Source organism: Alosa alosa, chromosome 1, assembly GCF_017589495.1.
Source record: "Alosa alosa isolate M-15738 ecotype Scorff River chromosome 1, AALO_Geno_1.1, whole genome shotgun sequence".
NCBI lineage: Eukaryota > Metazoa > Chordata > Actinopteri > Clupeiformes > Clupeidae > Alosa > Alosa alosa.
Genome location: NC_063189.1, coordinates 30,282,497 through 30,295,435, shown reverse-complemented (window position 1 = coordinate 30,295,435; position 12,939 = coordinate 30,282,497). Strand labels below are relative to the sequence as shown.

General features: G+C 47.3%; 1 protein-coding gene across 8 annotated transcripts in view; it reads right to left on the bottom strand.

Annotated features, from left to right (window-relative positions):
- Positions 1-12,939, bottom strand: part of ppp2r3a (protein phosphatase 2, regulatory subunit B'', alpha) — a 78,540-nt gene that overhangs the window by 3,065 nt on the left and 62,536 nt on the right. For 6 of the 8 annotated variants that reach the window (XM_048245042.1, XM_048245033.1, XM_048245025.1 and 3 more), the window contains 11 exons: positions 7,264-7,545; positions 6,336-6,439; positions 5,900-6,002; positions 5,545-5,619; positions 3,840-3,926; positions 3,344-3,500; positions 2,713-2,761; positions 2,442-2,531; positions 1,564-1,739; positions 1,265-1,383; positions 954-1,060 (listed from right to left, as the gene is read on the bottom strand). In XM_048245042.1, the coding sequence (XP_048100999.1) occupies positions 954-1,060; positions 1,265-1,383; positions 1,564-1,739; positions 2,442-2,531; positions 2,713-2,761; positions 3,344-3,500; positions 3,840-3,926; positions 5,545-5,619; positions 5,900-6,002; positions 6,336-6,439; positions 7,264-7,545 (1,349 nt within the window). Of the gene's footprint in view, positions 1-953; positions 1,061-1,264; positions 1,384-1,563; positions 1,740-2,441; positions 2,532-2,712; positions 2,762-3,343; positions 3,501-3,839; positions 3,927-5,544; positions 5,620-5,899; positions 6,003-6,335; positions 6,440-7,263; positions 7,546-10,120; positions 11,387-12,939 lie in introns of those variants that run through there. The other 2 variants (XM_048245084.1, XM_048245075.1) reach the window with 2 other exon arrangements.

Here is a 12,939-nt window from a genome sequence, read left to right as displayed (position 1 = left end):
ACAGTACTGGGTCACTTCACATGGCTAAGGCTTTCTCTTACACACAAGTTTTGCTTTATGATCATCGGTTTATATTTCCAAGTCAATGTCTAGATCTACAGTAGGTCCACCGCTACTTGATTGACAGCACTACGTGTTTATGTGAGGGGTCATTTTCTACACATTACAGTCAAATACACCTTGAGAATTTCTTTCCAAACACTTCAAATGTGAATGGCTGTGACTGTCACTGTTGGTCCTAGTGGTGAAGCTAGTTGCTAACGGTGTGACATGCGCTAAGTCAGCTATGATGGGATGGCTGTGACTGACACTGTTACCCTAGTGGTGAAGCTAGATGCTAACGGTGTGACATGTACTAAGTCAGCCACGATGGGATGGCTGTGACTGTCACTGGCTGTTTCTCAAAGTCAAGGATTCATGCTTGGTAGAACGAGCCCTTCCGAGTCAAATCCTTCAGAGACGAGGCAAGGCTTCTTCTTAGCATTCGGAAAACACACAATGGAACAGACTAGCGAGTGTGCAAGAAGCTGCAGGTGTGCGTTATTAAACATCATGCCTCCTGCTCGCTTCTTTTTGAAAAACAATGAATGGACCAGTCATTCTCCCACGTGTATAAATTAAATTATACATGTTTGATTAATTTACCAATATAAACCACAGAGCAGCAACTATTAAGCAACATCGTAAAGAGAAAAGTGTAATATTTAGCTTGCAATGGTGATCATTAGAAAATGCTTAAATACCCTTCCTAAATGCCTTATTTACACAATTACGGTGTGAGAGTTCAAAGTTGTCAAAATTATTTGAGCCCATATTTCGTTTAGGTAACTTTGCATAGATTCCCATCACTGTTACCCTAGTGGTGAAGCTAGTTGCTAACGCTGTGACATGCGCTGTGACACGCTGTGACAAGTCAGTCATGATGGGATGGCTGTCGGGTGCTACTGGCTTACCCCTCTTGGAGCTGCTCATTGGCCGTCTCCTCGGCAACCAGGATCTCATACTCCTCCGCAGCATACTTATCCCAGTCAGACGGCTCTGGGCTGTCACTGTCCAGATCCTGAGAGGCACAGCGCACACGCACACAAAGTTCATGATTCATCCAAACATTTAAAATAGTCTAACAGAAGCAAAGAAAACAAACTATTATATGGTTAGAATCATGAATAAATGTGGATGTCGATGAATGAATGAATGAATGAATGAATGAATGAATAAAAAATGGGAAATGAATGAATGAATGGGAAAGTGACCAATCCCCCACCTTTTGCACTGCAAATGGATCTCTCTGCTCGTGGTCGAGATACTTCTCCAGGTTGAAGAAAGTGTCGAAGAATATGTGTGCCATCCTGCAGCGCTTGAGGTCACGTAACGTTATTTTACCTATGTGCAAACACACACACACACACACACACACACACACATATTATAAGCATCAGAGGAATGCATGAGACACAGAAAGTAAAATTGATAGATTGACAGACAGAAAGATAGACAGACAGAGAGAGAGAGACAGACAAACAGAGACAGACAGACAGACAGGCAGACAGACAGGAGTCCCACCTTGGCACTCTGGTTTGACCAGGTCCAGCATCTGGCACAGGAGATCGTGGAAGGGCAGCGGCTCGATGCCCATGCCCTCCATGCGCTCGCACTGCTCCTCATAGAAGTACTCCAGCTCGTACATGGACAGCACGCCGTCCCCGTCGACGTCCATGCAGCGGAACCAGTACTCAACGCTGAGCCAGGGACACAAGTACACAATCAGTTACACATGGCGAGGGGTAGCAAGACCGCACATTTCATCACATTTAATCACCCCCTTTGGCCAAAAGGCTGACTCAGTAAGCTAACTCATTCCATATTGTATTCTCCTATTTTTGTAAAAAGCCATAACACAGCTTTGAAAGTTTTGTAGGGAGATTGGGCCCCATTCTATTTCTCTTTCACTACTTTCTCCTGTACTTGCTTAGTTAGGTTCGTTTGTTATTTTGACCTTTCCCCATCCTGAAGTTTTATGCGTCCTGTTTCGTAAATTAATTAAATTATTGTACTTACTTACTGTAGTGTTGTAAAATACTGGGTACAGGAGAAGGGACTCTCCACTTTGTTGCTTAAGTTCCCCTAACGCCTTGAGTGAAAAAAGGCGATGCACATCAGCATCTTATCAATCTCATATCTGTAGAGGACTATGGCCCACACTTTTCTCTCTTATCAAAAAGTTTGGCTTGTGGAAGAGCAAAAGAGCTGAGAGATTAACGCTGGACACTTGTGGTCTTACCTAGAAACTTGTGGTCTTACCTAGACACTTGTGGTCCAACCTAGACACTTGTGGTCCAACCTAGACACTTGTGGTCCAACCTAGACACTTGTGGTCTTACCTAGACACTTGTGGTCTTACCGAGACACTTGTGGTCTTACCGAGACACTCATGGTCTTACCTGGTTGCATTTTTCTTGTCTTCTTCTGAGATGAGGAACCAGACAAACTCGGCGTAGCTCATGCGCCCCTCCCTCTGCACGGAGTTCCCTCTGCGGAGACAGGCCGGAAAAAAACAGTTTCAGATGGTAAAACACGGACTTCACAACACAGGCACATGAGGGCTCAGAGAGGTGAAGCCACTGGAGGTGAACTCTCCATGCAGCTTATTGCCAGAGCACGAGAGCACTCAGATATCTGATGTGATTTCTACCATGATGGGTGGTCCCTCACCTTGTGACCGCTCCGGAGAAGAGCCGCTCAATGATTCTGTTTGATGAGGCTGGGGAAAAGGAACATCGGACATGACGTTAGAGGAGGCTCAGACCGCTGCATATGCACCGCATCATTAAAGCCTTTTAACAGGGACAGATCCGTACAGTCCAGTATCTGAGGCTGCAACCTCACTTTTCCAGCCCAGTATCTGAGGATGCAACCTCACTATTCCAGCCCAGTATCTGAGGCTGCATCCTCACTATTCCAGCCCAGTATCTGAGGCTGCAACCTCACTATTCCAGCACAGTATCTGAGGCTGCATCCCCACTATTCCAGCCCAGTATATGAGGCTGCATCCTCACTATTCCAGCCCAGAATCTGAGGCTGCAACCTCACTATTCCAGCACAGTATCTGAGGCTGCATCCCCACTATTCCAGCCCAGAATCTGAGGCTGCATCCTCAGTATTTTTGTTTGGTTTGTGCCTCTCGTCCACCTACTACTCCAGCGTCTTCAAACTCCTCAAAACTCAACGATTTGAAGAACACTGGCGGCGGCATTTTCGTTTGCAAAATGTCGGCTTTGCATACTTAAAACGGATGTGTGTAGAGGCAGCCTGAGATGATCACATAGGCCCTCTCTCCACTTACCATGGTCATTGTATCTGGCCAAGTCCTTGGGGTCAATGAAGAGGTCATGGTCAGTGTCCAGCTCCCAGAATTTACAGTAGATGACATAAAAGTGTTCATAGGAGAAGTAGTCTGTGATCTGGTTTATATCGTCCTCCTCCTCCAAAAGGCCAAGGGTCTAACCACAAAGACATTGAGAAATCTTAAGCACTTCAAGCTACATTTTCACCTCTAGGATCACAACATGAATGAATATGCAGGCAGGTGATTGGACTGCTGCTCTTAAGTGGGTTTCTGGAGAGGTCTAGCAAACACGTCAAGATCTACAAAATTACAAGCTACAGTAAGCTAACATAGTTACAATTATAAGGCAATGTCGAAATGGCTAACTGATACTGTACTACAACATTGATTTATCAAGGTAGATGTTGAAAGCCCTGTCAGAAACGCATGTGAAGACTGTCGTCTGGGGCACTTGTGGACGCGAAGGACAGGGCTGAATCTCATCACGGCTCACCTGCAGGAAGTTACTCCTCCTCAGCTCCATCATGGAGATGCGGCCCGTCCAGGAGCGGTTCACTGTGTAGAATATCCGCTGTATCACCTGAACACACACACACACACACACACACACACACACACACACACACACACAAACACACACACACACACACACACACACAAGGAAGTTAGGCACAAGTTCCATGCTGTTACGAAGGTTGAGAAGCAGTGAATCAAGGCATCCTCCCTAGTTCTTTAGGGGCCTCTCCATGACCTCACGGGTCACCTTGGTCAGTCCTATTGAGGTAAGATCAGGAGTGGTCGTACATCTTCACTAGACAACCTTTGGTGACATGATATGAACATAATGTAAAATGCTTTCATGGTGAACAAGCATGGGGGGTAAAGCCGACACAAGGTCAGTCAGCTGAGCTCTTGAGCCTGAGGTGAGCCTTCTCTCCACCGGCCATTAGTGCTTCATTACTCTGGGTGCACATGACCAATCGTCTGCGGCTCGCTTACTTTCCATGAGGCTGATATGACCATCAGGGGGACCAGCTGAAGGCTAGCTGATGATGACAATAGCCCCCACCCCAACTCTCTACCCCCCGAGGTTTGGTTTCACAGAGCTGGGGCAGATTAGCGTGCGATTCCTGGTAGACCTCCACTGCAGCCCCCGCCCCACCAGGGCCGCCCATCAGGGGTGTAAGTAATGCCGGGAGAGAGGAAGCGTCTAAATAAGGGTGTGTAGAGGGCCCGCAGGGCTGCGGCCGCTACGCTGTGTATCAGTGTTTCCGTGATGTCAGGGCAAGCGGACGCCATCCCCCTTTCAGCCCAGCCAATGGCCACCACCCAACCCCCCCCCCACCCCCCGCCCCACCAACACCCTCCCCCTCTCTGCCATTCTTACTCCTCCCTAGCACATGTTGCAGCTGCCCCTCCAGAGAGACAGACAGACACATGCTACATGCACAGAACAGACTCTGCTTGCTGCATTAATGCAGCTACAGATGATTAGACATTTTACCTCAAGTCTACAGCAATGCCATAGGAAATGAACAAGGAACACAAACATTTTTGGCGATACGGTAACAGAGGTTAGTAAGATAGTAAATGGAATCTGATGATCATGATTTAATACGCTTCTCTGGGAAAAGTTTGCTTCTCGGTCAAAAGTTTGTTTTGAGGAGTTTGTAATAAATTTGAGCTATTGTTATACATTTTACAAAACAAATTGCAAAATGCACAGCTGTATTCATCCATATTTTTAAAACGAGTTATAGTTTAATTCCCCTAAGAGTCATGAAAAAACACATGCACAAGCATGCACTGTCAGATGTCCACACATTCCTCAAAATAAGATGGCCATACAGCACCGCTGCTGCCAAATGCAACTTGTCAGTCTATGTCAGTCTACACTCACAAATAGAGTGTGTAATGGTTCAGCAGCAATATAACACCAGCCAAGTCATATGAAGTGTTAGTGGTATCATTGATGGACCAGCAGAGGAAGGATGCTTTGGTGTCTGCCCCCAGGTAGTCCTACAATACCACGCATGGAGGTGCTCAGCATAGCAATAAACTCTTCAGTCAGTGCTATGGGAATATCATGGGCATCCATGAGGATTTAGTGTATGGAAGGACTCATACTCAATGGTTCTGTGACAGCTTTGACAGGAAAACTAGACCGCTCCAGGGTGAGGTGTGAGTTTGAGACTTACTGTTGTAATGTAGCGAGAGTGGAACTCGGGCGCATCTTTCAGAAAGGTCAGCCCTGGATGGGTGTCCACTATATCCTGAAAGATAAAAACACCGTACAGTGAGTTATGTTTGCCTCTTTGTAAATGTAAACTCCTCCATATATATGGTCTGCTATGGAGACCACAGAGGATCATGATGGGAATGCATTTTTATCCAGGTGGAAATGATTGTATTTTTTTACGAGCTCCTATTGCGTGCCCTCGCAAAGTTTTGCATTTCCGCATAATAGTTTTGCATTCCCTCGAAAAATCAAAAGAATTGCGAGGGAAATGCAAAACTTTTGCAAAGTTCAGGGGAAGGGATGGAGGATCTCACCTGTAGTAATGGGATCATGTCTTCCTGCTCCAGGTAGCTGCAGCCTGGTTTGGCTAGCAAGTAAATAAACTTTGATGCATCATCATGGCAGTTGTGCAGCAGCCTGTAAATGAGAAAGAAATATGTCAGGCCGACTTTATGAGGAGAAAACTCACTGTGTCAAACAGGGAAACTAGGAGTCCTGCTTGTACACGTTGTTGCATGTCTACTGTATGTGCTTGTATAACTATGCATGTGTGCAGGTTCCTATGTGCATGTGCAGGATGGCTGCTTAGTTCCTCCACATTGTATAACTATGCATGTGTGCACGTTCCTGTGTATGTGCATGTGTGCAGGTTCCTATCTGCATATGTGCAGGTTCCTGTGTGCACGTGTGCAGGTTCCTATGTGCATGTGTGCAGGTTCCTATTTGTACGTGTGCAGGAGGGCTGCTTACTTCCTCCACATGGCGATAAAGGAGTGGACGGAGACAAAGCCAGTTCTCTCCCCACCGGCGCCGTTGAACATGGCCGCTTTCCAGTACAGAGGGCAGCCACAGGCCTGCAGGAAGGAGAGGGAGGGTTGGTCAGGCATACGCCGCATCAACAGATCAAATGAAGACAAAAGCAGAGTGGCCGACAGACTGCTGGATACTACCATTGTGCAGTGGACACTCCTACAATGGACCTGGTCCACAGGCCCTGCTGTGCATCTCCAAGGGAAAATAACAATAATAATAATAATAATAATAATAATAATAATAATAATAATAATAATAATTTTTTCCTTTATCTTCACTAGCCTGATGGTCCACGATGACAACAGTTTGCCACGTAAAGCAGCTGCATAAGCAAGTGTTCTATTTTCTTCATAATATCTTCCATTTTGGTCAGTTAGTTTCAAAATAATTGTGGTCATTTGTGACTGCATCAGGTTTCTTTTTCTGTTGATTAACGAGAAACATGCTGGCACATTCCATAAGTGAACCCACCCTCAACATCTCCAACCCTTAAACATGAATTGTGTGATGACTTTGGACAAACCAGAAATAACAACACAACTCTATATGTCTGTCAAACTGTAATAATAGTATTATTAATGATTTGTTAGCATTTCATGATCAATTTTACTTTTAGCTAGTGGTGAGCTATTTGATAGACTCCCCACCTCTGATCTCCATTGGGGACTCCTCAGGTCAACCCACACACACACACACACACACACACACACACACACACACACACACACACATCCCTCATGCCAATGTCACCATTCCAATTTAGTTTGTGCCATGTGCGTCCTTGACATGATGCCCTTGTCACCCATATCTAGATAGGTCTCCACATAACAGAGAGCAGGTGTGATCTCCTGAGTGCGTACTGTACCTTAGCGATCTTGCCCATCTCATAAATGTCCGCTTTCTCTTCTTCGAACTCGGTGAAGGCACTCTCGATTTTGCCAATGGCCTCGTCATAGTTGGCAGGGCAGTTGGGGATGCCTTTGGGGAAATAGAAGCGTGGAATGTTTATGGAGATGGGAGGGGGAGCGACCACCACGTAGTTGGCAGGGGGTGGTGGCGTGAGGGGTCGTGGGGTCGGCGAGGAGGGGGCCTGAGCTGGAGATGGTGGAGGAGTGCCAGGTTTCTTCTCTGGTTTGCTATTCTGTACCTGGATGGAGGGAGAGGGAGAGGGAGAGGGAGAGAGAGAGAGAGAGAGAGAGAGAGAAATAAAGAGAGAGTGAGAGAGAGAGAGAATGAAGCATTGTTTTGTTGGCACTCACCTCCACTTCTTAAAGTCTTATTGCACCTTTATAGCACAAACCAGATCCAGCTAGCTCTTCATTCATTCACTCATTTTCATTTGGTGTTGTCAGTGTAGGGCGCCCCATTCAGGTGTAGCTCAATAAACCCATGCAAGTGTAATTAAGTGTAGCAACAACACTTGTTCTGTTGCATTGTTTCTGTTTCCTAATCATTATTATTGCCTGTTCCATCATTCAAATTAGAAAGTGTCTCCTGAAGTCTACGTGTGGAGACCCAGAGTGAGTCAATAACGTTGCGTTAACGCTGGACTCTGTAAGGGGACAGGATTCCATTTCAAATGTGCCAAAGTCTGAAGCAGCCCACATCTGAGGCATGGACGGAGTGCTACACATGTTCCAGCTTAAAGCAGCCAGGGTGCAAAACAGCTTATCTTACTCAACCGGTCACCAAACCCACACATTTCTAACCACCACTGTGTAGAAGGACTTCTGCTGGTATCTGTCTAGCAGGCCATAGTCAGGTGCAAAACTGAACTTTAAAAAAAAAAAAAAAAAAAAAAAAAAAAAAAAAATACAAATTGGTCATCATTCTGAGGTGAAAAAATGGACTCGGCAGTCAGTTGACGGGATGAGCTCACCTCTCTCCTCTGCATCACTGTGACAGGCCTCCTGTCAGAGGTGTGGCAATGACACTCAAACCCACTGATTCATCACGCCACTGAGCTTTGTGTGAATTTTACAAGACACCTACAGTGGTGTGGGAGCACAAGGTCGGGCTAAGCCGGGCTTAGCTGGGCTATCCGATCCTCCCAGCACACCTCACAGGAACCGGGCCGGCCCGGATTACCAGCGCCGGACACACTAGCTGTCCTGCTGACGTGATGACAAGAGCTCCTCAGCACAACATGAGAGACCCCACTACCCACTACACTCTTCTCTGGACCCCTAAAAATACCCCCTTCCCAAAACACACTCTCACACACACAAACACATGCTACACCCCCTTCTGAAGATTATCCAGGAAGATATATATATATATATATATATATAATGTGGTCACATGGACATCTCTCATTGATATGACAGATACAAAGCAGCTTCAATGGATATAGAGCCTTTCTTTCTTTCTTTCTTTCTTTCTTTCTTTCTTTCTTTCTTTCTTTGCTTGTTTGTTTCTTTCTCTCTCTCTTTCTTTTTCTCTCATCTTTGTCTCTCTTTCTCTCTGCCTTTCTATGAAGTGTCCATCACATGAACTTGAGAAACTTTGCACTCTGCACCTGTGCTGCTGTTTCCATTGGCTAGCAGTGTGGCCACACACACACACACACACACACATACACACACACACACACACACATCATCTGCAGGGTAACTACAGCTGCTCAGTGACAGGTGAGTATGTGACGCTGATGCCTAAGCACTGCTGGAGTCCATGAGCACGGCCACCTGAAATCTATGTGTCCACTGAGCGGCCAGAACACCATGGGCTCAGTTCCTGGTTGTCACTGTTGGGAGTTCAACATGGTAGAGCAGTGTTTCTCAAACTTTTTCAGACGAAGGACCACTTAACCAATAAAAACGCATGGACCACCTAGCTAAAAAAAAAGATTAGACCTACTTCAACAGTATATTAGCCTACACAATAGGCCTACTCACTGAACCACCTTGCTTATTGTCTTTGCACTTTGCTTATCGTGTCAGAGGATTCATATGATTTAAACTGCCATATCTTACAGTGTTGAGAACTGTTTGGATTTACATACAAGTTGGTTCAATATTGCAAACAACTTGTCTAAATTATTTTTTATCATGTCTGCTCGCGGACCATTTGGAATAGCTTGCGGACCACCAGTGGTCCCCGGACCACACTTTGAGAAACACTGTGGTAGAGCATGTAGTTGCAGTTCCAGTGACGGTAATCTGTGTGTGCAGCAAATCAGCACAGGTTCCCATGTGTTCTACCCAGTAATTCACATGAGTTCACATTTACTGCATGTTTGACTGACAATCACACCCACTTGTTGCATTCATTTTTGTTCTCCGTGATGACATGATGCCTTACGCTCCGCAATTCAAACAGCCTATGGACCCAGAACACATCCACTCTGATGATGCATGTACGTACGACTTTCCAACACTACATTTTTACAACGTTGCCCCAGTGAGTAACAGGGCATGAGGAATCAAGCCAACATAAAAAGTGCCCAACAGCTGTGACCGAATGCTTGCTCCTGCATTCACCCACAATCCTCACCCCCCCCCCCCCCCCTTCCCATGCTCCTATACCCAACATTCACTTTGACACTACTCCTCCACCCACACACCCCCAACCACAACCCCCAACCACCACCTTCCAGCTCTATTAATAGGCATGTTGGTATCTGTCCACAAATAGCTTGTCTTCCCTGGCATGTGGGAGTTAGCGGCAGTGCTAGACTCAAAGCGGCGTTTGCCGGTGCGGGCTCCGAGCTCTCTACTGACCTGTGCTGCTTGCTGGAAGGACTTGAGCCTCTTCTTGAAGCGCGATGGGAGCACAAAGTCACAGCCCCTGGCCAGGAAGGCCAGCTCCCCTCTCAAGTCAGGATCCAGCCTCAGAGAGGTCTCTTTAATCATCATGTTTAAGAGGACAGGGCCTCCACACACGACACCACACGTCCACACAAGGCTTTGCTTGTTTTTTTTTGTTTAGAAAAAAATCACAAGAAAGAAAAAAAAAACAGGCCTCAGTAAAGAGGCCTTGACCGTAAAGAGAGATGGCAAAAAAAAACGAGAACCCGCCACTCGTAAGGTCCTCAGTGACTTCCCCAGCCAGTACAGAGAGATCTGACCTCCTCTGGTACCTTCAGTGGACAATCAGCCTCTTTCTCTCTCTTGCTCTCTCTCTATCTCTCTCTTTCTCTCACTCCCTCACTCTCTCTCTCTCTCTCCTCCTCTCTGCCTCTCCTTGTGCTCATGCACACGTGCGGTCGCACACACGCCGACAAACACTCACGCTCACTAAACTCCACTCGTAAGGGGGCTCTGTCCAGGAGAGCAAGCTGCAGGGCTCGGTCAGAAAGGAGGGCTTCCCAGCGTGCTGCCCGCGCGCGTAGTCATCGGAGAGCTGGAGCATGGTGCCCGTCAGGGCCGGCCGCCTCGGCCACTTCAAAGGCCTCCCACACAAGGGGGGGGTTCCAGGAAAGAGAAGAAAAAAAAAAAAAAAACGCGAACACACTTACACAGGCAGACAGGTGTGCGCGCGCTCACAGTGCACTGCTCTAACGCAAACACAAACACACACACACACACACGCACGCACGCCAGCACGCACGGATGCAAGCGCATTCAAATGCACTCAGGGCTTCAGTCGCTCTGGTCGGATTTGCACGGCTTAGTCTCTCGCTTCCGAGGCGAGCAATGGCTCCGTGTGCGGCGAAACATGACCCAGGCTGGGGGTCTAGGGTTTGCGGAAGGGACGCGTCTCTGCCCCCTCTCTCGCTGTCTCTTAGGCTGTCCGGACCAACAGGGGGGCCACGTGTGTGTGTGTGTGTGTATGTGTGTGTGTGTGTGTGTGTGTGTGTGTGTGTGTGTGTGTGTGTGAGTGTGTTTGCATGTGTCTGTGTGTACTGGGAAAGGGGCAACGTGTCAAATGTCTTTGAGTATTTGTGAGTATATAAAGTGCATTGTGGGAGAGGAAGTCTCCCCCTCCCCAGTCCTTACACACACACACACACACACACACACACACACACTTCAGCGACCATTGGAACAGCCAAAGTTAGACACTGCATGTACACAGATGAAGAGCAACTTGGTGCCATCAGGAGTTTGTTTACACACAGGCCTGATATGGGACTAGGGTGGGACTGCTCAAGAGGATAAGTGAGACCACTGGGTCCAGAAAGGACACTGGCGGTGGGCTGGGCAGGGCACTTTCACACACACACTCTTTAGTCAGTGGTTTTACATCATTATACCAGGAAAGGAATGGAGGATTCTCCCCAAACAATGTATAAATATATCAACCCCTAACTGGACAGGCTTCTAGCCTGTCAGGCGATGATCCACTCATTGACACATGCTTTAAGTGCAATAGCTTTCTCTCAAAGTTGTCCATGTCCAACTCAGGCCTGAATGGTCCCGGATTTAGGATTATCTCCCATGTTTTTCTATTTCCATGGACAACGATGGACACGTGCGGTGTTCTCCTCAGAGCTTGGGTTTATGTATAGCATGTTGCTGAGCATGCTGGGAAAGACTGAGCGCTCACACTGTTCTCTTGAGGCACGGACACGGAAGGAATGTTGACAGTTTGCCAGACATCTCTTTGTTCTTTTCACCCCCCACTACCTTATCACAGAACCTGCTAACACAGCGCAGTCATCTGAATATAGCCAACATGTTCACCTCAGCAGCTGAGGTGGACCTCTAATAGTCCTTGGTCTTGGACTAGCGACCCAAAAACAAGGGGACCGCTGGGACCAAGACAAACAGGCAAGATCTCTTTTTGGTGGCACAAGAATTAAGATGAATACCTTTACATGCAGGCACCAGAGTGTGACCTAAGTGTTAATGCAGTGATATCTTCTGCTGCTGTATCAGCTATCAACCAATACATTCGACGTCGACGTGGCCAAATTCTTCTGCTTCTTTTCAGACTCGATGTCGGAGTGGCAACTCGAAGACGAAACCAGATAAGAGGAGCGGCAGGCACCTGCTCCTTAAGAATGTTGGCAGCGAGGGAGCGGGCGGGCGGGTGGGCTGAGGGCAGGCGCTGAGGACAACTCACTCACAACGCCACGCAATCAAGAGTCGGCAAGCCCTGACAAACTTCTGCACTGCACCGGCTTCTCCCACAAGCTCGCTCAGTTACGTCTAGTGGGTTTCACGTAGTAATAGTCTAATAGTACTTGTAATAGTGGTCATCGCAAATATAATTTCAAGAGACTCGAGTAGCCAAATGGTAAGTTCACACTGCCATCTAGTGTCAGGACACAGGTGGTGCAGTGCAGAGGAATCTTCTTATCTCTTGACTTAGAACTGGTCCGTATGACGCGTCTGTATTGATACTTACCAGACTGCATAGCAGCACAGCTAGCGAAAGCTTAAATGCGTTTGATGTGACAGGATGAAGGTGCAGCAGAATTTACGCTGAGCAATGGCGGAGCGCTAAACTCCATCACCCCCGGCCTCTGCAGCTACACCCCCCACCCCCACGCCTATCCCCCAGGCCGTACCACTGCTGCCGTATAAATACCACCTGCCGGCTGCAGGCCTCCTGACATTTCAACTGCAGATAGCAATCCCAGAATCCCCTGGCC